The 26,863-nt window shown below is 38.0% G+C and overlaps 1 protein-coding gene across 1 annotated transcript in view; it reads right to left on the reverse strand.

Annotated features, from left to right (window-relative positions):
• Positions 1-26,863, reverse strand: part of GDPD4 (glycerophosphodiester phosphodiesterase domain containing 4) — an 85,076-nt gene that overhangs the window by 53,836 nt on the left and 4,377 nt on the right. The window contains exons 3-9 of the mRNA XM_012645580.1: positions 15,415-15,508; positions 12,783-12,842; positions 10,460-10,558; positions 10,296-10,389; positions 9,377-9,457; positions 8,394-8,539; positions 7,917-7,999 (exon numbers count right to left, since the gene is read on the reverse strand). Of these exons, the coding sequence (XP_012501034.1) occupies positions 7,917-7,999; positions 8,394-8,539; positions 9,377-9,457; positions 10,296-10,389; positions 10,460-10,558; positions 12,783-12,842; positions 15,415-15,508 (657 nt within the window). The remainder of the gene's footprint in view (positions 1-7,916; positions 8,000-8,393; positions 8,540-9,376; positions 9,458-10,295; positions 10,390-10,459; positions 10,559-12,782; positions 12,843-15,414; positions 15,509-26,863) is intronic.

Genomic DNA, 26,863 nt, shown 5'->3' on the forward strand with positions numbered 1-26,863 from the left:
GCAGCACAATTCACAATTGCAAAGATGTGGAAACAACCCAAGTATCTATCAATACATGAGTGGATTAATAAAATGTGGTATGTGTATACCATGGAGTACTATTCAGCCTTAAGAAATAATGGTGATATAGCACCTCTTGTATTCTCCTGGATAGAGCTGGAACACATTCTACTAAGTGAAGTATCCCAAGAATGGAAAAACAAGCACCACATGTACTCACCATCAAATTGGTATTAACTGATGAACACCTAAGTGCACATATAAGAATAACATTTACTGGATGTCGGGCAGGGGAATGGGGAGGAGGGGATGGGTATATGCACACGCAAAGAGTGATTCGCACCATCCGGGGGATGGACACGCTTGAAGCTGGACTTGGGCAAGGGGCAAGGGCAACATACATAACCTAAACATCTGTACCCCCATAATATGCTGAGATAAAAAAATAAAAAAATCTCCCCCCCCGCCCCCCCAAAAAAGTTCCAGAATTTTGGGTGTGGTTACATACCCAGATTTTACCAGACCTACAAAGAAGAACTGGTACCCATCCTGCAAAAATTATTCCGTAACATCGAGAAGGAAGGAATCCTCCCCCGCCATCACTTTTCTGTTGAATTCCAATGTTCTCTCTTAGATTATCTATTTGAAGTGTGAATATCTACCTACTATTTTGTTTCCTCTCTTTAGAAGAGGCATGTACTGGCTGCGTCTAGTCAGCCATCTTGCTGGAACCCCACTGATAATGTCCTTTGATGCACAATAATTCCTAATTTTGAAGGAGTACAACTTATCTATTGTTTCTTTTGTTGCTTCGCTTTTGGTGTCATATTTAAGAATCCACTGCCAGATCTAAGGTCACGAAGATCTACCCCTGTGTTTTCCTCTAAGAGTTTTATAGCTTTAGCTCTTATATTTAGATCATTGATCCATTTTGAGTTACTTTTGTATACAGTGTGAAGCAGCAGTCATTGAATTGCTTTGCATCTTTGTCAAAATCAGTTGGCACCAACAAAATACAAAGACAACCCATATGAGGTAAAATATTTGCAAATCACATATTGAATAAAGAAGATTTCCTTTTTAATTCATGGATTATTTAGAAGTAAAGCTGTTTAGTTTCCAAGTGTTTGGAGATTTTTTTGTTAAATTTGTTACTGATTTCTAGTTTAATTCCATTGTGGTCAGAGAACTCACTGTATGATTTCAATTTTCTTAAATTTGTTGAGGTTTGTTTTACAGACAAGGATATGGTCTATACTGGGTTCTGCTGTTCTTGGGTTAAATGTTGTATAAATTGTCAGTTAGATTTTGTTGGTTGATGGTGTTGTTCTGTATCTTTGATGGTTTTCTGTTTAGTGGTTACAGCAATTACTAAGATAAGGTACAGTCCACAACTAAGCTGTGGATTTGTCAATTTCTCCTTTCAGCTCCACCAATTTTTTCTTCATTTATTTTGAAGCTCCGTTGTTAGGTTCATACACACTTAGAACTGTACATCCTCTTGATGGATTACCTTTATAAAACATGCAATGTCTCTCTTTGTCTCTGGTAATTTTCTTTGCTTCGAATTCTACTTTGTCTAATATTAATGTAGCCACTCAGCTTTCTTTGATTAGAATGTACATAGTATATTTTTTCCATTCTTATATTTTTAATCTACCTATGACTTTTAAGGTGAATTTCTTGTAGATAGCATAAAGATGGTTCATATTTTTTAACCCATTCTGCCAGTCTGTGTTTCAATTGTTATATTTAAATCATTTATTTTTATAACTTATTGACATGTTAGGACTTAAGTCTGCCATTTTAATATTTGTTTTATGTTTTTTCCCCCTAATTTTTTTCCTCTGTTTACTCTTTCTCACTTTCCTGTTGGGTATTTGAACATTTTTGTTATCTATATTGTTTTTTAGTATATCTCTTTGTATAATTTTTTTATGTGGTTACTCTGGAATTACAATATATATACCTAATTTACCATAGTCTACTAGTGTCAACATTCTACCATTTCAAATAGAATGTGGAAACCTAAACACTTTTTGGGTCCCTTTATTTCCTTCCTTCCTTTATGATACAGTTGTCTTAAATATTATCTCAAAATATATTGAGAGCTACATCAGTAAATGTTTTAATTTTTGCTTTTAACCATCAAACATAATTTTTAAACTGTGGAGGAAGAGAACTGTCTACTTATATTTACTTACATATTACCCTCTCCATTGCTCTTTATTCTTGATGTTCCAAGTTTACTTTTTAAATCATTTTCTTTTGTCTGAAGAACTTTTATTTCCACTTAGTTCCTCCTCATTTCTTTGCTAAGATTTTCTACTTATTTGTTTCATATGCATTGATAATTGCCTCTTGGAGCCATTTTATGACAGCTGCTTTAAAATTCTCCTCACATAATTCCAACATCTGTTTCTCTTGGTGTTCATATCTACTGACTATCTTTACTTATTCAAGTTGAGATTTGTGTAGATTTTGGTATGATGAATAATTTTGGAATGTATTCCGGACATTTTGAGTATTATATTTTTCAGATTCTGGTTCTTATTTAAATTTATTTTAGCAGATAGTCAGTGAATTTAGGTTCAGAACACATGTCCTGGCCCACAATTTATGAGTTGTGGTTTAAATGCCAATTTAGTTTTCAAACGCTTTTCAGTGCTTTTCTGGTCGTTCCCATTTGTTTGCTACCCAGAGATCAATCTACAACCTAGATGATGTTCCAAGGCAATATTCCATTATCAAATATTCTGCCATGTTGTTTCTTGTTGGTCTCATGTATGGGTTATTCAAAGGTCTTCTCAAGATTTTACATATAGGTTTTTAAAATCCCTTTCTCCGGCATGGCAGTTCCTCAGAAAATTAAACAGAGAATCATCATATGACCTAGCAATTTCATTTTGGGGCATATATCCAAAAGAATTTAAAGTAGGGTCTCAGAAAGATATTTGTACAATCATGTTTACAGCAGCATTATCACAATAGACAAAAGTTGGAAGCAACCGAAATGTCCACCAGCTGGATAAATAAAACATGATATATACATACTCTGGAATATCATTCAGCCTCGAAAAGGCAGGCATGAAAATCCCACAACATCATACTCAACGGCGAAAGACTGATAGCCTTTCTTCTAAGATCAGAAAAAGGCAAAAATTCTTGCTCTTGCCACTTTTATTCAACATAATATTGAAAGTCCTAGCCAGAGCAATTAGGCAAGAAAAATAAATAAAAAGAATCCAAATCGAAAAGGAAGAAGTAAAATTATCTCTGCAGATATCATGATCTTATATGTCAAAAACCCTAACAATTCTCCAAAGATAAACTGTTAGACTGATAAACAAATTCAACAAAGTTATAGGATTCAAAATCAATATACAAAAACATTACATTTCTATATACTAACAATGAACAATATGAACAAGAAATTACGAAAACAATCCCAATTACAATAACATGAAAAAGAATAAATGCTTAGGAATAAACCTAACCAAGGAAGTGAAGGACCTGTATACTGAAAACTACAAAGCATTGCTGGAAGAAATTAAAAACAACAAAAATAAATCAAATGACATTTAGTGTTCATGGATTAGAAGACTTAATATTGTTAAAATGTTCATACTACCCAAAGTGATATACAGATTTAATGTAATTCCTATCAAAATACCAATAGCATCTCTTGAAGAAATAGAAAAATTTATCCTAAAATTCATATGGAATCTAAAGGGACCCAAATGGCCAAAATAATTTTTAAAAAGAGAACCAAGTTGGAGGGCTCAGACTTACTGATTTCAAAATGTATTACAAAGCTACACTAATCAAAGCAATGTGGTACTGGTAATAAAGACAACAAACAGACCAATGGAATAAAATAGAGGACCAGAAATAAACCTTCATGTATACAGTCAAATGAATTTTGGCAAGGGTGCCAAGATCATTCAAGGAGTATAAGAAACAGGGCTGGGAAAACTGCATATTCACATGCAAAAGAATGAAGTTGGACTCTTACCTTACACCATACACAAAAATTAACTCAAAATGCATCAAAAACTTAAATATAAAGGCTGAAACTGTAAAACTCTTAGAAGAAAAAATAGGGGGAAAGGTTCATGACATTTAGACTTGATAATCACTTCTTCATTATGACACCAAAAGCACAGACAACAAAAGCAAAAATAGACAAATGGGACCACATCAAACTTTCAAACTCTGGTGCATCAAAAAAGATCATCAACAACATGAAAAGGCAACTTATGGAATGGGAAAGAATATTTGAAAATCATGTAATTGATAAAGGTTTAATATCCAGAATATATAATTCAACAAAAAATCAAATAACCTGATTTTAAAAAACCTGAGTAAAAGTTCTTTACTCAGGCAAAGAACTTGAGTAGACATTTCTCAGAAGAACATATAAATGGCCAATGAACATATGAAAAGATGTTCAACATCACTAATAATCAGAGAAATGCAACTCAAAACCACAGCGAAACACCACTTCATACCCATTAGGAAGGCTATTATCAAAAAAACAGAAAATAGCAAGTGTTGGTGAGGATATGCAGAAATTAGAACCCTGTGTGCCATTGGTGGGATTGTAAAATGGTGCAACTGCTATGGAAAACTGCACAGAAGTTCCTCAAAAATTAAAAATAGAATTATCATATGATCCTGCATTTCCAAATCTGAGTATATATCCCAAAGAATGAAAAGCAGGGTCTCAATGAGATATTTGCCCACATATTCACAGCAGCATTATTCAAAATATCCGAGAGGTGCAAGCAACCCAATGTCCATCACCGGATGAACAGATAAACAAAATGTGCTATATATATGCGATAGAATATTATTCAGCCTGAAAAAGGGAAGAAATCTTGTCACATGCTCCAACATGGATGAACCTTGAGGACATTATGATAAGTGAAATAAGCCAGTCACAAAAAAGCAACTACTGTATGATTCTGATTATATGAGGTATCTAAAGTAGTCAAATTCACAGAGACAAAAAGTAAAATGGTGGTTACCAGGGGCTGAGAGGGAGGAGGGAAATGGAATTTGCTGTTTAATGAGTATAGAGTTTCAGATTTGCAATATGAAAAAGTTCTGGAGATCTATTTCACAGCAGTGTGAATATACTTGACACTACTTAACTATACACTTAAAATGGTTAAAATGATAAATTTTATGTAATGTGGTTTTTAATAATAAAGAAACAGGAAGTTAGTTCTGATAACATGCTACAATATAGATGAACCCGGGAGACATCATGCTAAGTGAAACAAGCCAGACACAAAAGGACAAAGATTGTATGATTCCACTCACAGGAGGCAAATAGAGTAGTTGAATTCACAGAGACAGAAAATAAAATGATGGTTCTTAGGGCCTGGGGGTAGGGGAGATCAGAGAGTTATCATTTAATGAGTATGGAGCTTCAATTCAAGAAGAAAAAGTTTTGGAGATGGAGATTGGTGATGGTAGCAAAATGATGTGAATATACTTAGTGTCCACTGAAGTACATACCTAAAAATAGTTAAAATGTGAATATACTTAGTGCCCACTGAAGTACACGCCATTACATTTTATGTTAAATAGATTTATCACAATAAAGAAATACTTTGTATAGATAACTTCTCTCAGTAATTCTCTTCTCATTAGCTAGCTGAGGGAGGAAGAGAGGGGTACCACCTCTTATTTCAGGGCAGGAATGGAAGACAGAGTTTGGCTTATAGTCTCCTAGCCATAGCCTCAGGTGTAAGAGGGAGGGGAATGGCTTTTTGGTGTTTACCTGAGTAGGGCTGGTATAGTCAAAATGTTTATATCCTATTGGACTACACTTTTCCCGGTCCTTTACCTAGACAGGGAAGATGTTCTTGGGGTTGTTTTGTTTGTTTTTGTTTTTGTTTTTGTCTGCACATGTAAGTATTTTTTGGTTTTGGCCTCTTTAGAGCTCAGGTTAGGATATATAGGAGGAAAAAAACAAGACTAAACAAAAAACAGGGAAGTCCCTACTGTGTTATTATTTAATACTTGAGAATTATGAACCCTAGCCAGTCTACCTTCTTTTCTCTACCCTTCTGTCTTCTGCCAGTTGTTTTATGAATTCTAAGGTTTTTTTTTTCTTGGTAACTCTTGGAGAGTAGGATAGAAAATGCTTACTCCACCTTGTCTGGGATCAAAATTTCCAGTAGCTACCCTTGCTATTCTTATACTCCTTAGGGTCTTGTTTTACCTCTTTTAGTAATTAACCACATTTTACTATTTAGTAGTTCTTGATGTTATATATTACCTGTTCAAATTACTGTTATTGTTTTCATGTCCTGACTGGACCATGACTGATATGCAGGTTTTGGTAATAAAAAATATGACCATGAACATGGTGGAGGTACGTAGAAGAGATGATCACTGGAAATAAAGACGTCAACAGCAGAAAAATTAAAGGGTTGGAAGGATCATCTATACCGAAGTTGAAGTCACAGAAGTAAGAGAAGAGAAAGACAAAATGTCAGGAGCTCACTGGCTCAGCACCTTTACCACAGTACGCCATGACCACCAGGCCCTTTAATGAATGCCCCTAGGAGCTCTGCTACAACCACCACTTTTAATCCGGTTTCAAAATGTTCTGCATGGAACTGTTGTCATTTTTGGGTAATGTCAAGAATCTCACTCTGAGGTCAGGAAGTCTAGTTCTAATCCTGACTTTATTGTGTACATTCTAACCTTACAACCTAAGCAATGCCTTTCCCTTCATGGAACCCAGGTTCAAACCACAGTTTCCTCCTCTGTGAAAGAGAATGTTCGTTTCCTTTCTGTTTGCCTCCCAGAATGACTGTGAAGGGACTTTGTGCACATCGCATACACTAATATGCCCATGCTAGAGATGAAACCTCTTCACTTCAACTGCCCATGTACATAGATTCTAGAGCAAAGCATGTCTTTTTGCCCCTGCCCCTCCTCTGATCCAAGCCTTCCTTTGTTTTCCCTTGGACTATTGCTACAGTCTGTTATCCATCTCCCTGGTAATTCCTCCTCATGGTCTGCCAGATGAGTCTTTCTAAAACACATCTTTCTAAAACAATAAGGTAGCCTGTCCTCTAAAACCTACCATGGCTACCCATTTCACCTTTAGGGATTCTCCATGATCCAGCCTCAGCCAGCCTTCTGGTCATACTTCTTCACATAGCCCTCTCCTGTCTCCAAAGCATATCACTTTTGGCATCCATATAGGTTAGCTCACTGATCTATAAACTTGTTATTTCACATTTAAATGCCTTTTAATAAACTGATGCCTCTGCCTGGAATGCTCTCCTTCCCTGATCTCTGCTTGGTGAAATGATATTTTTCCTTTAAGTCTCAACCCAAATACAACTTTGAGCATATAGATCTTCTTATTTTTTTCATACAGTAAGAGGCAGGCTTTTCCTCCACTGAGGTTCCATTTCAGTTGGCTTATTCTTCTCTGGAATGCTCTCACCACAAATGGCTCTATTCTGTGGTTATCTGTAAATGTTACGTCTACTTCACTAGGTGGAAATACCTCTTGGGCATGACTACATCTTACTCATTTGGATCTTCCCAGCAATCAGAAGAAAGCCTGGAATATAGTAAATGCTCAAGGAATGTTAGTTAAATAAACTGCTAAGGTAATACATAGGGTTAAGTTGTGAGTATAGATCGCAATGGGGACAAATTTGAATTATGTGTGAAGACTTTATAGAGTGTGTCTGATTTGTGAGCTGTGACTGACTGTGGAGGTACAGAGGTATGGTTTTTAAGGGAGATTTGGTTCATGAGTGTAGCATGTGCATATGTGCCCAGGGCTTGCCCTTTCTACACCTTGGACCAAGCTGGTTTTCTTCCCTGGCATTGAACTTATCCCTTCCTCCCTGCCACCCTAGTCCCTGCTTTCTTACCTTAAGTATATGTCAGTCTCTAGTCCATAAGCTCCTTGTTCAACAGCTTTCTCAAAGGACATCATGGTGTTCTCAGGCCCCAGCTGTGGAAGAAAAGGACATCAGGCCCTATGCCTCAGAATCTCTCCTTGCAACATTCCTTTTGTGGTAGGAGTGGAGCCCAGTAATGAAAGGACTTTGGGAAGCAGAGCTTGGCTCCCTCAGCTCTCTTTTCAAAGAGCCTGCTGGTATAACCCTCTGTCCAATCTGGGACTCTGTTCATCTGAGGCAATGTCACTGAGCATGGTAAAGAGAAATGGACAGGGAGTTAGGTAATCTGGGTTCAAGTTCAACCTCTACAATTAAGTCCTTATTCTTGCCATCTCAAAATAATCCCCTTTCCTCTCCAGGGCTTCCTATGATTCTAAGGTTCCCTTCATTCATTCACAAACCCCATACATCCCTGTACTCATCCAAGTTCATCACGCTCAGACTTACCATGGGTGCACCTCTATGTCCAAAGAAGACTGGCTTGGGCCCCAAATCCTCCTCCTTCTGAATGCAGGGAGAATAAATTCCCAGTGGCATCAAATAGAGACATAAAAGGATAAGAAAAAAGGGTAATCCAACAGCCACTTGTAGACCTGAAAAAGTTACAAGGAGGGGAAGGTGGGGGAAAACAGGAAAAGAGTGATGGAAAACCATCCCAGGCAACTAACTGTCCCAAAGCAGCAGTGTGAGTAAATCCCCAGTCCATGGGTTTCATTGACTCGTAGACTGGCTAATTTACTTCCTATTTCTGTCACATCCCCACTTACTTTCAGGGACTTGGATATAAAAGTGCAAAACTGTCCAAATATAAGTCATTATTATTAAGGGAACTTTATTGGAACTGGAAATTGACAGAGGAATGAATTGTGCAGGGGGTGGGAAGTGAAGAAAAGAGAGAGAATGTGTCGATGTCAAGGAGCAGTTTCTCAGGAGGAGGAGGTTCTGAGAAAGTCCCCAAAGCCTGTAAAGATCATTCTAAAGCACCCCTATATTTAAGGCAGTACAATATAGTGGAAGGGGCACTGACAGAAATCTGAGTTCAAATCTAGACTCTGTCACTTCCTAATTCTGTGACTAAGGACATGTTACTTAACCTCTCTGGATCTTCATTTTCTTCTGTAAAATGGGGCTGTCTTGCTGCCAAAATCAACCTCACAGAGTTGTTATGACAGTGTTAACTCATAATAGTTACTCAATAAATATTATTTGCTTCCCTCTCTCCCTCCCTCTCTCTCTCTCTCTCTCACACACACACACACACACACACACACACACACACACACACACACATCCATCAGAGCCTGTCCACAATCCCTATTATGACCAGCCATTCCCCAATACTTAGACCTCTGAGGATTTTACCCATTTGTACATTTTTAAGTTACCACCTATACTTCAGTGACTTTCAAATCTAGGTCTCCAGCTCTAACCTCTTAACCTTTTGAATATATTACATCTCTTGAGTCTTTTTTTCTTGGAACGTGTCATCATCATTTGTCTTCTCATTCTAACTAAAATTTAGAAAGTGAAAAAGAAAAGAGTTCATTATTGTTCCCTTTAAGGTCTTGCCCCAGAAATATTTTCTAAAATTGACCCTCAACACACACAAACACACATACATAAACACACAATAGCACCACTGTCAATCCAGTCTTTCTCTCGCTTGCAACCCCCACAAGTTAACCCCCTATTTAACCAAGAGTGAAAAGGGAGACCTAGAGAAAAGAAGGTCCTATTGTGGTTTCTCAGTACGGGTGGTAAGAGATAACTCCATTCTCAAAAACAGTTTAGTATACAGATTCAATTTTCTTTTGTTTACATTATATTAGGGCAAAGAATGCAGAGGAAATCAATGGCAAAGACAGAAATTTTGCTTCTCTTGTAACTCCCCAAGTATGACATGGACTCCAAGGAGACTACTTTGAGTTACTTGGATACAACCCAGGGATCTCTGGACCTAGTATTGGTTGAAACTAGCAATACTTGAATACAAAGTGAAAGAACTGTGACTTGTACCAGCATTCCAGTCAAGTAAAATTAAAATGGCCTCCACTGCCTCCCATTTGTCCCCAGTCAATATGTAAAAACATGGAGAAAAATTTTATTCTTCTAAAAAAAGAACCCCTCTTTAAAAGAGGGTCTGCTTGGTCGTGAAAATACTATGACAGGCCATGTAAGGTGGTGGATGAGAGCACAGGAGTCACAGGAGTATGCCTGAGCAACAAGCTGAACGAATTTCAAAGAGGCATAAGAGCAGCTCTCTCTCAAGCTTCTGTTTTCCTGAGTGGAATGTGCAAACTAAAGTCAGAGCTGAAGGGATCAGCCGAGGTTCTACCCCACATGACGTACCTTCTCTTTCCAAATGGGCCACGTAGAAGGCCAAAGGCCAGGAAAGGACAATCATCAGAGTTACGCTGCACAGGTGCACGTAGGGAGCAAAGATCTGGGAGAAAGCCAAAAGTCAGGCTGACGCATCTGAACAGACAATGCTAGAGCTACAGGATGATGCTTACCTGCAGTGACAGCCCAGCTACCAGCCACCTTTCATTCCAGAATTTGCATATAATGAACATAAAAAGGATGCACAGCAGAATCACCACAAGAATCAGGATCTAGGGAAACAGAAAGGATCTCCTGACTTCTGCGTACTAGGCTTGGATCAAAACTGTCCTTAGGAATTGTATGTCTGTCTTTACAATGTCAGGGACCTTATCTCTTTTCTCATCTTTTTAATCTAACCATCCTAAAAATCTCCAATACTGGATGGATCCATTCATTCACATTCTTTGCTCCTAAGTCTTTGCTGTACAGCATGGTTGGAAAAAAAATTACACAGCTAGGCAATCTGATGCCATTACTAATTTATCACCTCCAGCCTCAGCCGGGCCTTCGACATTGCTTGGTATGTCTCACTCAGTTTTACCAATGCCCAATACGAATCTTCACCACTTCTTTATACCTCAGTTATATACGCAATATAATTATAATATTTTGTTTAATTTAATTTTTTTGAGACAGGGTCTCACTCTGTTGCCTGGGATAGTATGCAATGGCATCGTCATAGCTCACTGCAACCTCAAACTCCTGGGCTCAAACAATCCTTCCACCTTAACCTCCTAAGTAGTTGGGACTACAGACACATGCCACCATACCTGGCTAATTCTTAAAATTTTTTGTGGGGGTCTTGCTATGTTGCCCAGGCTGATCTCAAACTCATGGCCTCAAGCAATCCTGCCACATCAGCCTCCCATAGTGCTAAGATTACAGGCATGAGCCACTGAACATGGCCAATATTTTGTAATTGCTTTTTCAACGTATGTTTTCCCCAACGGATTATAAATTTCACGAGGTCAAGGATAATATTGGTATTATTTATATTACAGCCTTAGTGCCTTGCAAAATGTCTGGCACATAGTAAGCATGCAATGAATATTTGTTAACAGATGAAAAAAATCTGTTTGCCAGAACACTATACACACTTCATAGAGACAACATTGAGACCAAGGAGATGTAACTTTCTTAACTTCCATTCTTTCAAATGTATGGTTTTTCTACATCTGTGCTGCCCTCTATATAGTACTTAGTTCCGCCTTTCCATAATCTCTATACTTAAAGTAATTGAATCCATAATTAACCCTCTTACAAAATAATACCTTGGTGGCTTCCATGGTAAATTCTACCAAACATTTAAGGAAGAAATCTTTCTAATCTTTAAAAAACTCTTCCAGAGAATAGAAAAAGAACACTTTCTAACACATCTTATGAAACTAACAAAACAGCGATACCCAAATTCAATAAGGACAAGAACAGAAAATTATAGTCCAATTTCTCTGATATACACAGATGCAAAAATCTTAAACAGCCTATTAGCAAACTAAATGCATAACAACACAACGTCTAAATTGTCAAATCAGACTCATATGAATAATGGATCTTACCCAACAACAAAATTTACCAGTACTTTAAAGCAGTAGTCCCCAACCTTTTTGGCACCAGGGACTGGTTTCATGGAAGACAATTATTTCCATGGACATGGGGTGAGGAGGGTAGGTGGAGTTCAGGTGGTAATAATGCATGGTCCTGTTTTCCTAATAGGCCACGGACTGGTACCAGCCCAGAGGTTAGGGACAGCAACTTTAAAAGATACAGGCTGCTATAAACATTTTAGAAGACAGGCATTGACTCCACCAAGAGAGTTGCAGTCACGGTTCTAGGCAGAAGGGTCTCTGAAAACACACCTGGAAAAAGCTCATGGGGGAAAAAGCCAACTGTGCATTTACCTGGTCCCAGATGGGATCAACCCCTGATTTTTCTCTTGCCCCTCTTTGTGGGACTGTGCTCTTTTCTCCTATCTCCTCTTCCCCTGGGCACCACTCGGGTGGAGGAGAGGTAAAAGGACCACCAGGCCCTTTCCACGAGTGCTTCCAGGTTCAGATCAGGCCCAAATAGGGGAGGGGAAAAGTTTTAAGGTTAGTGAAGTTGGAGTTTGGGTTATTACAGTGAACTAAAATTTTAAATGACTGAAATGAGAATGTTCTTGTGACTAAAAAGGACTGGGAAAGTAATGGAATTTGCTTAAGATTTTATTGGGATGGGAAGAACAAGGCCACAGAGTGAGTTTAACATGTAGTAGTAAGAAAGAATAAAGTTTGGGTTTAGACCCTTCCATAAATCAGTTACAAATGTTATAAATTTAATTATTTTAGTTAAAATGGTGTGAGCAGATCTCTTTAGGGGGAACAATAAGAGAAAAGGCAACTCTGTAGGTAACACTGAGTGCCAAGGAGCACGTTCAGTCCGGGTCTCAGGTCTCCTAGGAGGATTCAGATATCCTACCTTATGACACCAGTGCAAGTATAGTTCAATCCCTTCCCAAAGCAACAAAAATCCAAGTAACTGCAAAAGCAAAGAAGAAAAAGACAGTTATTTTGAAATCACCAAGTTGCTGCCCAAAGCACTGTTCTATAGCTCAAAATTCCTTTCGCAATCTGACAGTATGCTCTATTCTTGCTAAACCTGTACTTTTCAGCCTCTAGGGGTTTGCTACGCAGTTCCTCTGCCTGGAAAGCTCTTCCTCCCCATGCCACTAATCCTTGAAAGGCAGTTCAAATGTCACCTCCTATTTGAAACTTTCATCAACACCTGCAGGAAGAATTCATAATTACCTCCTCTGGGATTTCGTAACAATTTCCACAATGACACTCTTCCTGAGTTCCTGCCCATTCCTTGTGATGGACCTTATTCCTCCTGGTATTACTTAGACTTACTTTTAAGAGAAGAAAAGTCAGGGCCAGCCCTTCCAAGGGCTCTTTCTTGGGGAAACCAGGACTATTATTACAACTGTCAACCACTGTTGTTAACATTGGTAAATACTCAATTAGTCTTAGATTTGAATCTAACTCTAGCCAGTCACCAAGTCAGTGTGGAGATGGAAGCTGAAAACTGGAGTTCTCAGATGCCTAGAATATTAACGATAGTTTGAATGTATATGGCACTTACATTTTTATAAAAATAATTTCATGTATATGATTTCATTTGTTCTTTACTCAACCCTATAAAATACAATTTTGTTAAATATCATTCTCATTTGAAATAAAGGAAATCAAGGCTCAGAAGAGTTATATGATTCGACCAAAGTTACAAAGTAGAATAGGAAATATTAATAGACTCCAGGTCTCCCTCCTTTTTCACTATTGTTGCCATTGTATGTATCCAAAAAGAAGTAGTGCAGAGTAGAAAGTTTGTTGAAACATACTGCTTTATTGGACGCTAGAATTCATCCCCACGTTAGAAACTAACTATACCATTTCATATTTATTGTGTATTAAAGTGGTACTATTCAGTGGTCAGAGTTTGCCCTAGGGCACATTGTTCATCTGCATTTTTCCCATTAAAAAGAAACATTTCTAACTGGTCTTTCTGCCTATTATAAGCCACCCTCCATACCACAACTTCCAGAATGATATTCCTAAAATAGAAACCCAATTTATGCTAAATGTCTTAGCTTTTCTTTCTGGGCCTTCCAAAATCTGTCACAAACCTACCTTTCCAGCCATGTTTCCCCCACACAGGGGTGGGGAACCTGAAGCCTTCTGATTTCAAGATTGTTCTTTTTTAAGCACCAAAGGAGGCAGGAAGAGCTTCATCTTTCTCTGCTGCATCCCTTTTAATAAAAGGATTTGTTCTGTAAAATTTGGATTCAGTCAAATTCAGCCACACTTAAGAACCCAGAAGGTCACATTTCGCCTGAAGGCCACAGGTTCTGCACCCCTGCCAGAGTGACACTGACAGTACTGACCTTTCCTCTTAACAAGACATCCAGTATTTTTGTGTCTTTCTGACTTTGTCATGATGCTTCCTCAGGCCAGAATGTTCTTCCCCGTTCCCATATACATATGTCAAATTCAACATCCCTTCAAGATCCCACTCCAATGCCACCTCTTATAAGAAGCCTTACTTAATCCTCTTGGCTAGAAGTCACCTCTTTCTTCTCAGAACCCCTACAAAATTTTATTTAGGCCTCTCTAATGACAATTATAACGCTCTGTGTTAGTTATTTTTTGTCTACAACTTAGTTGCCCTACTAGATTCTAAACATTGAATGAACAGTTGTAACTTTATACTCATATCTCTATGAAGTACCCTACATAAAAACAGAAACTGCTTATGTTTTATTGATCTCTGTACACTCAGCACTTATTGCAATGTTTTGCTTAATGATTAATAAATTTTGTTGAAAAAAAAGAATAATGCAAATGGCAACAGATTTGGTGGTTGGTTCCTGTACCAGATAGGAAATCAGTAGAGAAAGGAATGGTGAAATCAGAGAAAGTCATTTGCCCTATGTATAAATGGGCACTGAAAAACTCTAACAGCCTAAAGTCATCTTCCCATGAGGCTTTCCATTCCACAGACTTTCCTGTTGCCTGGTGTAAATTTCTCACACTACACAAAACACTACTACGTCACACAACAGAGCCAGGGTCACATTATAGCCGAAAGACTTTTGCTAAAACGTACTTTGCATCTGGGCTACATGACTAGAATTTGCGCACTAGAACAAGTTTAACAAACTAGTGAATTTATAAGACCCCGGAAAGACTGATTTTCAGAAGATGGGACATGAAACGAGTAAAGGTATTACCGATATGAAGCTGTGGATATCTAAAATGACAATTCTGAGTGAACCATAGGACAGTCTATGAAACGGGAATAAAAAAAGGATGTGCTGCCATGTTTTCAAAGGGCCAAATTGGTAAGACACATCCTCTAATTTAGCACAGGCCTTCCCCCACCTCCATCCTTTGTGCCTAAAATTCAAATAGCTAATGTAAACCCCAACTCTACTAAGACGAGAGTAATCTTAGGTTCTGAGGGCTTCCAACACCAACTGGATACTATACCACAGGCAGGAGCATCTCATGAGCTACTTATGAAGGGAGTGGGAGAAATGGGAAGCATTACTCACCAACAGCAATGAAGAGTAGGCAGTCAGGATCCCAGCTAAACTCAGAAGAAAAATAGACCAGAAGACCCATTGTCCTGTTCCTAGGTAAACAACCCTGAAAAAGATGTGTTTCAAACCTTAAAATACAGCACAAATCAGTAGCATCTGTATCAAGAATAGACACAAGACCAGACTAGAAGTAGCATAAGAAAACGAAGAGATAAAAAGAGAAGCAGTTTGTGAACAGATCTGTGATAGCTTTGGAGGTATTTACTTGAGGAGTTTTACATTGTGTCCTACAGGCAACTGGGTATATTTAATGAGGTCTGTACAAGCGGTAGGATTTTAAAAATCCTTTATTTAGAATATTTATTTTGAAATTACGACCTTTCAAAAAAACAATATAACACAGAAATTCTGGAACACCAGAAGAGAAAAAAATCATCCCATATAAGTTCACTGCCTTAACAAAATTAATACTTTCCAATTTGGCATATGTGCAAATTGTCTATGTGCATATATATTTTCTTACATAATTGTAATCACAGCTACCATATTAATTGCTCTATTCTCTGTGAGAGAGTTGGGCCCTTTAAAAAAAATCCTGATTGTTCTGTTCCTAAAGTAGTATTTGAGAAAAAATTGCTAATGATTTGTTAAAAGGAAACAATATTATACCTGGTTTAGGTACTACATATCAAAGAATTTAGACTTCTCATTTCAAGAAACAGAAATTACCTCTTCTCCATACAAAACTTGGATAAATTATCATTTTAAAGATGTAAAATATAGGTCAGCGAACATATAACTACATTAAAAATAAGAAGGGAAATTCTACTTGGACGAGGGCTGTTAGATACAGCAAGAAGAAAGAAATAGGCAAGCAACCTTACTAGCATGAGGCATCCTAGATCAAGACATGGGAAGAGTACTCTGTAGTAGATGAGCTACAGGAGCTATAAGGAATCAGAAAACATGTAAGGAATGTCAACAAATGAACTCAATGAAGCCAACAAAGAGAAGAACCTGTACCCAAGAAAACATAATTAACAGAACAATCAGAAAAGAGCCACAAAAATAAATATATTTAAGATCTTCCAGGAAGTAAAGGAAGGACTCGCATCCATGAAACAAGAATAGGATGTTTTAACACAAGTACAGGTGGGTTATCGAAACAATCAAATAGAGCTCATGAAAAAGAATTTTAAATAAAAAACATGAAATATGACCTTAATAGCACTCTAGATGCAGCCAAAGAAATAATCAAATAGCCTAACCAAATAGTGATACTGACTTTGCTTTCCAAGTAACAAAGAAAATTTAAGGTTTGTCATTTAATGGTGCCTCTACTTTTTCTAATCATTGATATTTATTTTAATCCCTTTCGACCTAAAAAGCGGTCTTTTAGATATTTAATCACATGTAAATACTACCATTGATTTGGTTCACTTCAAAGCCCTCTCACCAAACTCAGGTGAAGTTCCCACCCACCTTCTGGGAACTATAGGCAAAGGAAGAACTGTGATCTGTTTTTTTCTCTTTTTCTCCCTCTTCTACTCCTTCTTGTCTCAGTCATCTGTACTCAGTCTTGGTGGTGGTGGTGGTGGTGGTGGTGGTGTGACAAAAGTGAGTGAGAAGAGCGAGAAAGAATTTATGTGACCGCCTGGGAATTGAGAAAGGAAATCTCCTTTCTTGGCCATCACCTCTTTAAACTGGGAATCCACAGTGCTGATGACCATGCGGTAGGCTCACTCTACATAGGTGTGGCCAATTTAGGCTTCTTATGACTTAGTATTTTTAAGCAGTTTTCTTTCTGCTCTGGACCATTGTGTTCCATCCCTCTAGCAGCGTGATCACACCCCATTTTTAGACATAGGCCTTCTTGCTCAGCTGAGACCATCTTCTTGGGGCAGCCTAGGCAATGGAACCTACTCATCTAAAATCCGTATTTTATGCTGTAATGTTTAAAGGAACCTTCCAGGACCCTGCCTTGCTTTCCCACATCTGTAAAATGAAGCTTTCTTGCATCTTTCCCTAATACATACATAATGCTTTATATCTGCATCACCAACTGTCAACTGACATTAACTCTAGATGAGGAAAAAAGACACATTGGTGGTGAAGTATTAGGAACTTCCACATAGCAAGGAAAGGAGAGACACATCTAACTCCATAACACACAGATGGAAACAAAGGGAAGTGACAGTTACCCTCTCAAAAATCCTGCTCTGTCTAGCTAAGGGGAACAACTAGAAAAGCTAAACAAAATGTTTTTAAAAATCTAAATGAAGGCATCAGACATCTACCAGGCAGTGAAGAATTATAGAGCCAAGATCCAAACAATACAGGAAATCCAGAGACAGCATGGCATTTGGGGTGATTTTCTCTAGAATAATTGGTTAAGATACAGGAAGCCCTTGTAAACCTCACAAGGCTAAGAGGACAAAAAGAGAAGAAGGTAATCTGGTAAACACTATACACTTTGATTTGGGACCTTCCAAGCCACATCCTAGGAGTAAGCACAAATTGGAAATAGACTGATTTGAGGGGGACAGAATCTCAGCTTTGAACCATCTAAATATGTGAAACTGGATTAAGGTAAATAGGATTTGGTTATCTGTCAGAAGCCCTCCTCTGAGAGGACATAATGTAATTCAAGGTCCCAAATTATTTATACAATTTCTTATTTACAATGTCTGGCACTAAAGCAAAAAGAATCAGACATTAGTGAATGCCAAAAGTAGCAATGGACAACATAAAAGAACTTCAGGAAATCTAGATAGTAGAGGTATCAGACACAGACTTCTAAATAACTATCCTTAACTGTTCAGTCTGCAAAAAAATGAAAAATTTCAGCAAAGAACTATTAAAAAGGGGCCCAATTAAAAATTCTATAAAGAAGGCCAGGTACAGTGGTTCACATCTATAATCCCAGTGCTTTGGAACTCTGAGGCAGGAGGATCACTTTAGGCTGGTATGAGACCAGCCTGGGCAATATAGCAAGATCCCATCTCTACAAAAATAAAAAATAAACTAGCCAGGTGTGGTGGCACACACCTGTAGTCCTAACTACTTGGGAGGCTGAGGTGTGAGGATCACCTGAGCCCAGGAATTCGATGTCACAGTGGGCTATGATCATACCACTGTATTTATCTGGCCCAGGACTTGGAGCAACTGAAGACAATCCAGCAGGAGCAGGAAGAATGTGGACCCAAATGCTGCCCCAGGACAAGTAAGTGAACTACCAAATACTGACATTGCATGAAGGCTGCCTAGTGCCTGGGGCTCATCACCAATACTTAAGAGTGTAAAAAAAAAAGGGGCTACTGATTCACTTCCCCCTTTCATATGTTATATAAATTTCTCTTGTGACCAACCCTAACATAGTCTTATACTGGGAATGGAATTCTGAGAAAACATACCAACCCTTTTCCTAAGAGAAGATACAAAGTTCTTTTATCACTACAGGGTGATGTTTATTCCTCTAACTTAAGTATTGATATATAAGATTAACTACAATAGTAGTTATGTTCACATGACACGAGTTTTGTTCAATGGTAGAGGAATAGGAGATGATTATATATATATTAACATATAAGATAGATATGCAGAATTCTAGCACCCATGATCTTTGTTGTCTGATGTCGCACCAGTGATAATGTTATGTTAGATGTCAAAGGGACTTTTTGCACATGAAATTAAGGTTACTAATCAACTGACTTTAAAATGGGGAGGTTATCCTGGATCATCTGGGTGAATCCAATGTAATCACATGAGCTCCTAAAAATCAGAAGAGCAAGGCAAAGAAATGTGATAGAAGGGGAAGTAAGAGAAATTTGAAGTCTGAGAAGGAGTTCACATACTCTGGCTACCTCTGAGACAGAGAAGGTCTCAAACTAAGGAACGCACTGGCCTCCAGAAGCTGAAAACAATGTAAACATGGACTTCAGTCCTACACCCACAAGGAGCTCAATTCTGTCAACAACTTGAATGAACCTGGAAGTGGATTTTCACTTAGAGCCTCCAGGTAAAAGGTCATGCAGCTGGCAGTTGATTTAAATCTTAGGAGATCCTAAGCAGAGTACCCAGCTGAATAAGCCAGACTTCTAACCTACAGAACTGTGAGACAGTACATGGGTGTTGTTTTGAACTGCTAAATTTGTGGTAATTTGCTATGGCGGCAATGGAAAACAACCCATGCAACTTATTGTGGCCTTAGGACCTGCCAGAGCTCACTCATATATACAAGTTCTGGGTGATGGTAAAGTGTTGCTGTGGGAAGATTCTGCCTGCCGAGTATGTATGTTGATTCCAACTATGCATTCCAGAAGCAGGGAAATAAACCCCTAGAGTGGGTTTGGGGACCCACTAGGCTCACTGTGGCAATGGGCCCAAGCCAAAACTCCATTGATTGCCTGACATCCAAAAACCCCTACTCTGACTTGTGAATCACAGTGGTTTTTAGATCTCTAGGAATTTGTGTCAGTTCAGAGTCAGTGTCCAGCAATTTCCCAAAAAGTATTTTTTCTTCCCCGGTGCACAGCCACCCTGGTAAATGGCCAGAGGTTCCTTGAGGGAAAACTAGGAGGAAGACCGACAGTATATAATTTGGCTGTGAGGAGGGTCCTTTCTTAGGGCCTTCCTCTCTCAAGGGCTTCTGAGACTGTGGATTGATCAAGTCTAGAAATTTGTTGAGGGGCCACACTCTACTGTGGTGATTCAATTCAGATTTCTCTACATGAGAACTAAAGATTTTCTACAGACATAACCTAAGTAAGATTTTAGTAGGCTGTCCAACTATTTCAGTTTTAGGTACACTAATCAACTAGCCAACATCAAATGTCTCCTCAGAGACAGGTCAGACCATTCTTATTACTGTGTCTGTTCTACTACCCATTATAGTAACCACACTCACCTTGTCTTTGGCAATTAAGTGCCACAAATTGGCTATGAAACCCAGAAATCTTATCATTCTCATTGAATTCAGAAAGACTGCTTTGATACCAATAGTTCTCAATGTCATCCCTTTGCTACTGAACATAGCTACCATAAGTGCATGACACCCTTGTTTCCACTAAAATATTCTATGGAAGCAACTACTGAGTCAACTAAAGGCTTATCTTCCACAGCTACTTGATTCAAGTGTCTGTAGGTGATAATTTAAGTACCTTTTACCACGGCACACCATGGACAACCACTGTCTCTCTTACCACTGGAAACAGGGCTATTAAATCTTTAAATTTAATCAAGTCAGAGAATCAATTCTAGATAACCAGAACCAACTTAGAAAACCCATCCTTAAGGTTCTGTTGCTCTAGAACTGCTGTTGCTATCGATTCTGTATCTGTAAGGGTTTGTTCAGAGAAGCAGAACCACTGTGAGCGATAAAGAATAGGAGATTTATTATAGGGATTAGACTTTACATAATTATGAGAACTTACAGAGAAGTCTATGCAAGAGATTGTTCCCTCTACATCTGGTATTGGGCTTTAGGTCACCATATGTTAATCAGGCTGGACATCAAGAAGAAAAGTTGGGTATGAAGTGAGGACAACAAGGATAAACTAGAACCTGCAAAGATAAATTGGAAACCACAAAGACAAATTGAACCCTGTGACTGACCACCTCTTACCACCTCTATCCTCAGTGGCATAAGCAACCTACACAAGAATCAGAGCAGGCAGATACAAATAGACAGGTTACCTTCAAAAGAACAAAAATTAGACTCACAGCAGACTTCTCGAGAGAAACAAAGCAAAAAGATAATAGAATAAGAAATACAAAGTTCTGAAAAAAAACCTGCCAAATTAGAATTTTATGCCCAGCTAAAACATCCTTCAAAGATGAAGATGAAATAAAGCCATTTTCGCAAAAATAAAAATTGAGAGAATCTGTCATTGGTAGATTCTTGTAAAAGGAAATTCTGGGCAGTATTTCTTTAACAGCTTTATCGAAATATAATTCATATACCATAAACTTTATCAATTTCAGTGATTATTAGTTATATTCACAACCTTGTACAACCATCACCATTATCTAATTCCAGAATACTTTTTCACCTAGAAAGAAACCCGTGTTTATTAGTAGTCTCCATTCCTCCCTACCCCCAGCTCCTGGTAACCACTAATCTGCTGTTTCTATGGATTTGCCTATTCTAGACATCTTATATAAATGGAATTATATAATATGTGCTCTTTAGTAACTGGCATCTTTCCCTTAGCATGTTTTCTAGGCTTATCCATGTTGAAACATGTATCAGCACTTCACTATTTCTTTGTGGCTGAATACTCCTCCACTATACAAATGTATCATATTTTATTTGTCCACTTATCAGTTGATAGCCATTTGGGTTGTTTCTACTTTTTGGCTATTATGAATAAGGCTACTATGAACATTCATGTATAAGTATTTGTGTGGACTGTTTGTAATTCTCTTGGTTATACACCCTGGAGTGAAATTGCTAGGTTGTATGGTAACTCTGTTTAAGTCTTTAAGGAATTGCCAAACTATTTTCCACAATGGCTACACCATTTTACATTCCTACCAGCAATGTATGAGGGTTCCAAGTTCTCTGAATACATTATTTTTTAAGCAGTTATATTGGAACACGTGCAGGAAAAGGAAAAAGAGAAAGTCATGAAGTTTATGTCACAGAACATCTGAGCAAAGAAGAGAATTGTGGCATTGTAAAAGTATTTAAATTGGCCAGGCCCAGTGGCTCATGTCTGTAATCCCAGCACTTTGGGAGGCCAAGGTAGGAAGACTGCTTGAGGCCAGAAGTTCAAGACCAGCCTGGGAAACATAGTGAGATCCCATCACCACCAAAAATTTAAAAATTAGCCAAGCATGGTGGTGCATGGCTATAGTCCTAGCTACTTGGGAGGCTAAGGCAGGATGATCACTTGAGCCCAGTAGCTCCAGGTTATAGTGATCTATGATCATGCCACTGCACTCCCGCATGGGTTATAGAGTGAGACCCTGTCTCTAAAAATAAATTATAAATAAATCAAAGTATTTAAATGATGACTCATTTCTTCAAACAAAAATCTATGTTCTGATTTGCTAAGTTCATAAAAATATATGTCACTTACGAATTCTTAAGGTCTGAGACATGAGAAATTTGATTCTGTAAAATGTCTATTTTAAATTCTAGGGATGTTTTCTATTGCTCAAAATCTTTTCTTAGTACTTCAGAATCTTAAATCACATTAGAATGAGCAGTTCCCTAAGTTCCCACCCAAATAAATAATCGAGTAGAGGCACATGCCTGTAATCTCAGCCCTTTGGGAAGCCAAGGCAGGAGGATCACTTGAGCCCCAGAGTTCGAGACCAACCTGGGCAACATAGCGAGATACTACTCAGGAGGCTGAGGTGGGAGGATTGCTTGAGCCCAGCAGTTTGAGTTTGCAGTGAGCTATGATCATGCCACCACACTCTAACCTGGGTGATAGAACAAGAGACCCTGTCTCAAAACAAACAAAAACCAGTAGAGTTCCTAGCTGCATTTTAAAATGACAGCCTGTTTTGTCCAGGTTAACTTCACAGTAAGATTTGGCGTCTGTGGACCTAGATCTGTGTGATATTTCTTTTTCTTACTTCTTTTCCTGAAAATCTTTATAGTTCCAAATTAGAATTAGATTCTTCTTCAAGTATTATTTTATCTACAGAATTCTAGAAACTTGACAAAAGTCAAGTTCATAGGAGATGACAGCTTGGCAATGACATCTGCAACAATGATGGCGGGATTCAGACACGTGCTTTTCAATGCTCTCAGTTGCAAAGGGGTAAAGACAACTTGTGCCAACACGTGTAAAAAGGTGGGTGACCATCACTTTGTGTATTTACTTCTGTGATTTCCTTATTTTCTCTCACTTCCAGATACAATTAGAATCATATACATACTATTTATTCTCAAAAGTGGTTTTGAAAGACTGTGGGATGCTCAGGAGCAAGTATCACGTCTGTCCCTCCTTGCATCTCGATAACATCCCATGGACACCTACTGGCGTGAGATGCAAGGCTGGATTCCAGTAGAGCAGGGATCCTTGGCTGTCACAGACCTCTATGAGAACTTGGAGAAAACTTGGAACCATCCTGAAAAATGCACAAGTACACCTACAATGTTTTGCACATAATTCAGAAGCCCTGAATTCCTCCATGGGTCTCCATTCACTCAAGAGGGATGAGAGACTAAGCATTCCATAAAAATGCCTGACATTTTTGTTGAAACAGTTTCTGACACATCAGTTTTTACCAAAAGAGTAACAGTTTTTAATCCTATGCAGTACTAGATCCCAACTAATGTATAGGTTCAGTATTGGGCACTGCAGTTTAGTTCTTTTTGTTTTACATTCAAGTTGTCCTCAGTTTTTTGTTACAAGCTCTAATTTTTGTTCTTTATAGGCATTTGTCCAGTACTGAGCTTAACTGGTTCCCTGGAAAGTTCTTGTTTAATGAGAATCTATTTCCTATTAGATTCAAAGCTGCATAAATGAATTTTAGGTTTCGGCATACATGCTGAGAAATGAAACCTGATGTGTCCTTCTTTATTTACTTGGAAAACAGCAGTGCAGGGTGGAAAGCATAGGCTTTAATGATGAGCAGACCTGGTGTTAATGGCCACTGCTTCAGCCAGCTCCATGACTGGGCGCGGTGCCTGACCTCGCCTTCTTCCGTAACATGGTGAACGTGGTTCACCCGAGGACTAGCGGGGCTGCACACCTAGAAGAAGGTTCAGCAGGTCAGCTCTCTCTCCTTACACACTGGCTCGATGGCCCACACAGCCCAGGCCTCTCCTCTTCCTAACAAAGTCACCTTCATGGCACACGTAGGGGGTATTTTTCATACAGAAAAATAAGATCGATGAAAGATCAGAAATACATGATGAAATGAAGAGCAATAAAAATGGTAAATAGGTAGGTTAATCTAAAAGATTAACTATATAAAACATCATATGTGATTGAAAATGTATGTAGGATTAAAATATATGACAATAATGGATTATAAGTCAGAAGGAGGGAAATGAAGGTGCTTCAAGATCCTTGTATTATCCAGAAGAGGGTTAAAATATGATGAGTGAAGATTACATGTTGTAATTTCCAGGGTAGGTTCCAAAAAGATAGCAAGAGTGGGTAGGATAGATAAATGTGAGTATACTTTTCTAAGTTAATGGGGGGGGGGGAATGAAATAATAAAAAATACTTAATACAAAATATGGTAAGAAAAGAGGAAAAAAGAATCTAGAACTGACAGGACAATAGCATTAGGAAGATTATGGATGTAAACTCAAATGTATTGGTAATTTATTAATACAGAGATATCTTTTTATTTGGAACATAAATATTGCCAAACTGGATTTGAGAAACCCAACCATATGCTATTTACAAGGGAAAGTTCCAAACATAAGATACAGAAAGGTTAAAAAGAAACAGGATGAAAAAGATAAACCATGCAAAGCTGGTATAGACATATTAATAGCATACAATGTAGTCTTCAAGGTAAAAACATATGAAGAATGTAAGAGACTATGCCTACTCTAAAAATATAAAGAGCAACTTTGCACTAGGATTGAAGACTTCATTGGTACTAAGACTTACGCCTGACTTGCACACTGGAAGTAGAGGATCGCAAGTGGAGGATGGCTGCAAGTCAGATTATGGAAGTGGGCCAGTAAGCATCTCAGTCTTGGGAGCAATGGTGAGGGTTCCAAGCCACACTTGCAGTCAGTGTAAAAGCCTGCTGTGAGGGAAATTTCTTCCAGCACAACTGGAAGAGCAATTTTAAAAAGTGGCTAGGGATCAGTGCTTGACTGGGATATTGTCGGAAATAATGATGGCCAAAGTGATCAGTGTCACTCTGATGACCAGAGGTTTTTCTTACCACCACCATATCATTTTTGTTATATTATATTATAGTAAGCCACAGGACTTTGACACCACTCGAGGGATAGGGAGCCAGAAAATTTCGTATATTAGACTTTGCACAAACCCTGTCAACTACAGATCTCACAGACAGATATTTTAAAATTTATAAACATAAAGAAATGAATTATTCCACAGCATTTATATTTTAAATTGAATACAAGTGCTGTAGACTAATTCAGAACCGGTCCACAAATAAAAACTGCATATGAACTGATGAGAAAACTTCCTGAAAACCCCTAAAGGACAAATAGACAAAGACAAATGAAAAAAGAAAATAAATTAGTTAAATAAACTAGTTTTGAAACAAAATGATTCAAATTAAAACAAAAAATAATTCCATCAAGAAAATAGAAATCATGAATAATTAGAATATTTAATACTGGACTGTCATATGTCTGTTGTAAACAGAAATTTCTATAACCTTTTGAGAAGTACTTTGGCAATGGGAATAATGAATTTTAACAGTGTTTATTCTGCAATTCAATAACACCACTTGTGGGATTCTATTCTCCAATAAAGGGCTGATAACAAGCATCTATATAGAACTTAAGAAAATTAACAAGAAAAAAATCAAACAACCCCAGCAATAAATGGGCAAAGGACATGAACCAAAACTTTTCAAAAGAAGACAGAATAATGGCCAGCAAACATATAAAAAAAAAGTGCTCAACATGTCTAATTATTAGGGAAATGTAAATCAAAACCACAATGAAATATCACCTAACTCCAGTGAGAATGGCCTTTATCAAAAAGTCCCAGAACAACAAATGCTGGCATGGATGTGGAGAGATTGGAACACTCTTACACTGCTAGTGGAACTGCAAATTAGTACAACCCCTGTGGAAAGTAATTTGGAGATATCTCAAAGAGCTAAAAATAGAAATATCATTTGATCCAGCAATCTCACTACTAGGCATCTACTGAAAGGAAAAAAGACATTCTATAATAAAGACATCTGTACTTGAATGTTTATGGAAGCACAATTCACAATTGCAAAGATGTGGAAACAATCCAAGTGCTCATCAATACTTGAGTGGATTGATAAAATACGGTGTATGCATGCCATGGAATACCACTCAACTACAAAAAACAATGGTGAACTATTATCCTGGATAGAGCTTGAGCCCATCCTTCAAAGTGAAGTATCACAACAATGGAAAAACAAGCACATGTACTCGCCATCGAATTGGTACTAAGTGATCAATACTAAGGTGATCACATGGTAGTAATGTAATATTTACTGGGTGCCGGTAAGGAGGGGGTGGTGATGGTGGGGATGGGTAAACTCACAACAAATGCATGTGGAGCACACTGTGTGGGCAAAGGGCACACTTGTAACCCTGGCTTGGGCAAGGACAAGGCATTACAAGTAACCAAAATGTTTGTACCCCCATAATATTCTGAAATAAAAAAAATTTACAAAACATTATTGAGAAAAATTAAAGATCTACATAAATCAAAAGGCATCATGTGTCAGTCAATTAGAAGACATAATCTTGTTAAGATGCCAAACTCCCCCAAATTGATCTACAGATTCAATGCAATCC

The sequence above is a fragment of the Propithecus coquereli genome, unplaced genomic scaffold, assembly GCF_000956105.1.
Source record: "Propithecus coquereli isolate 6110/MARCELLA unplaced genomic scaffold, Pcoq_1.0 Scaffold235, whole genome shotgun sequence".
NCBI classification, from domain to species: domain Eukaryota; kingdom Metazoa; phylum Chordata; class Mammalia; order Primates; family Indriidae; genus Propithecus; species Propithecus coquereli.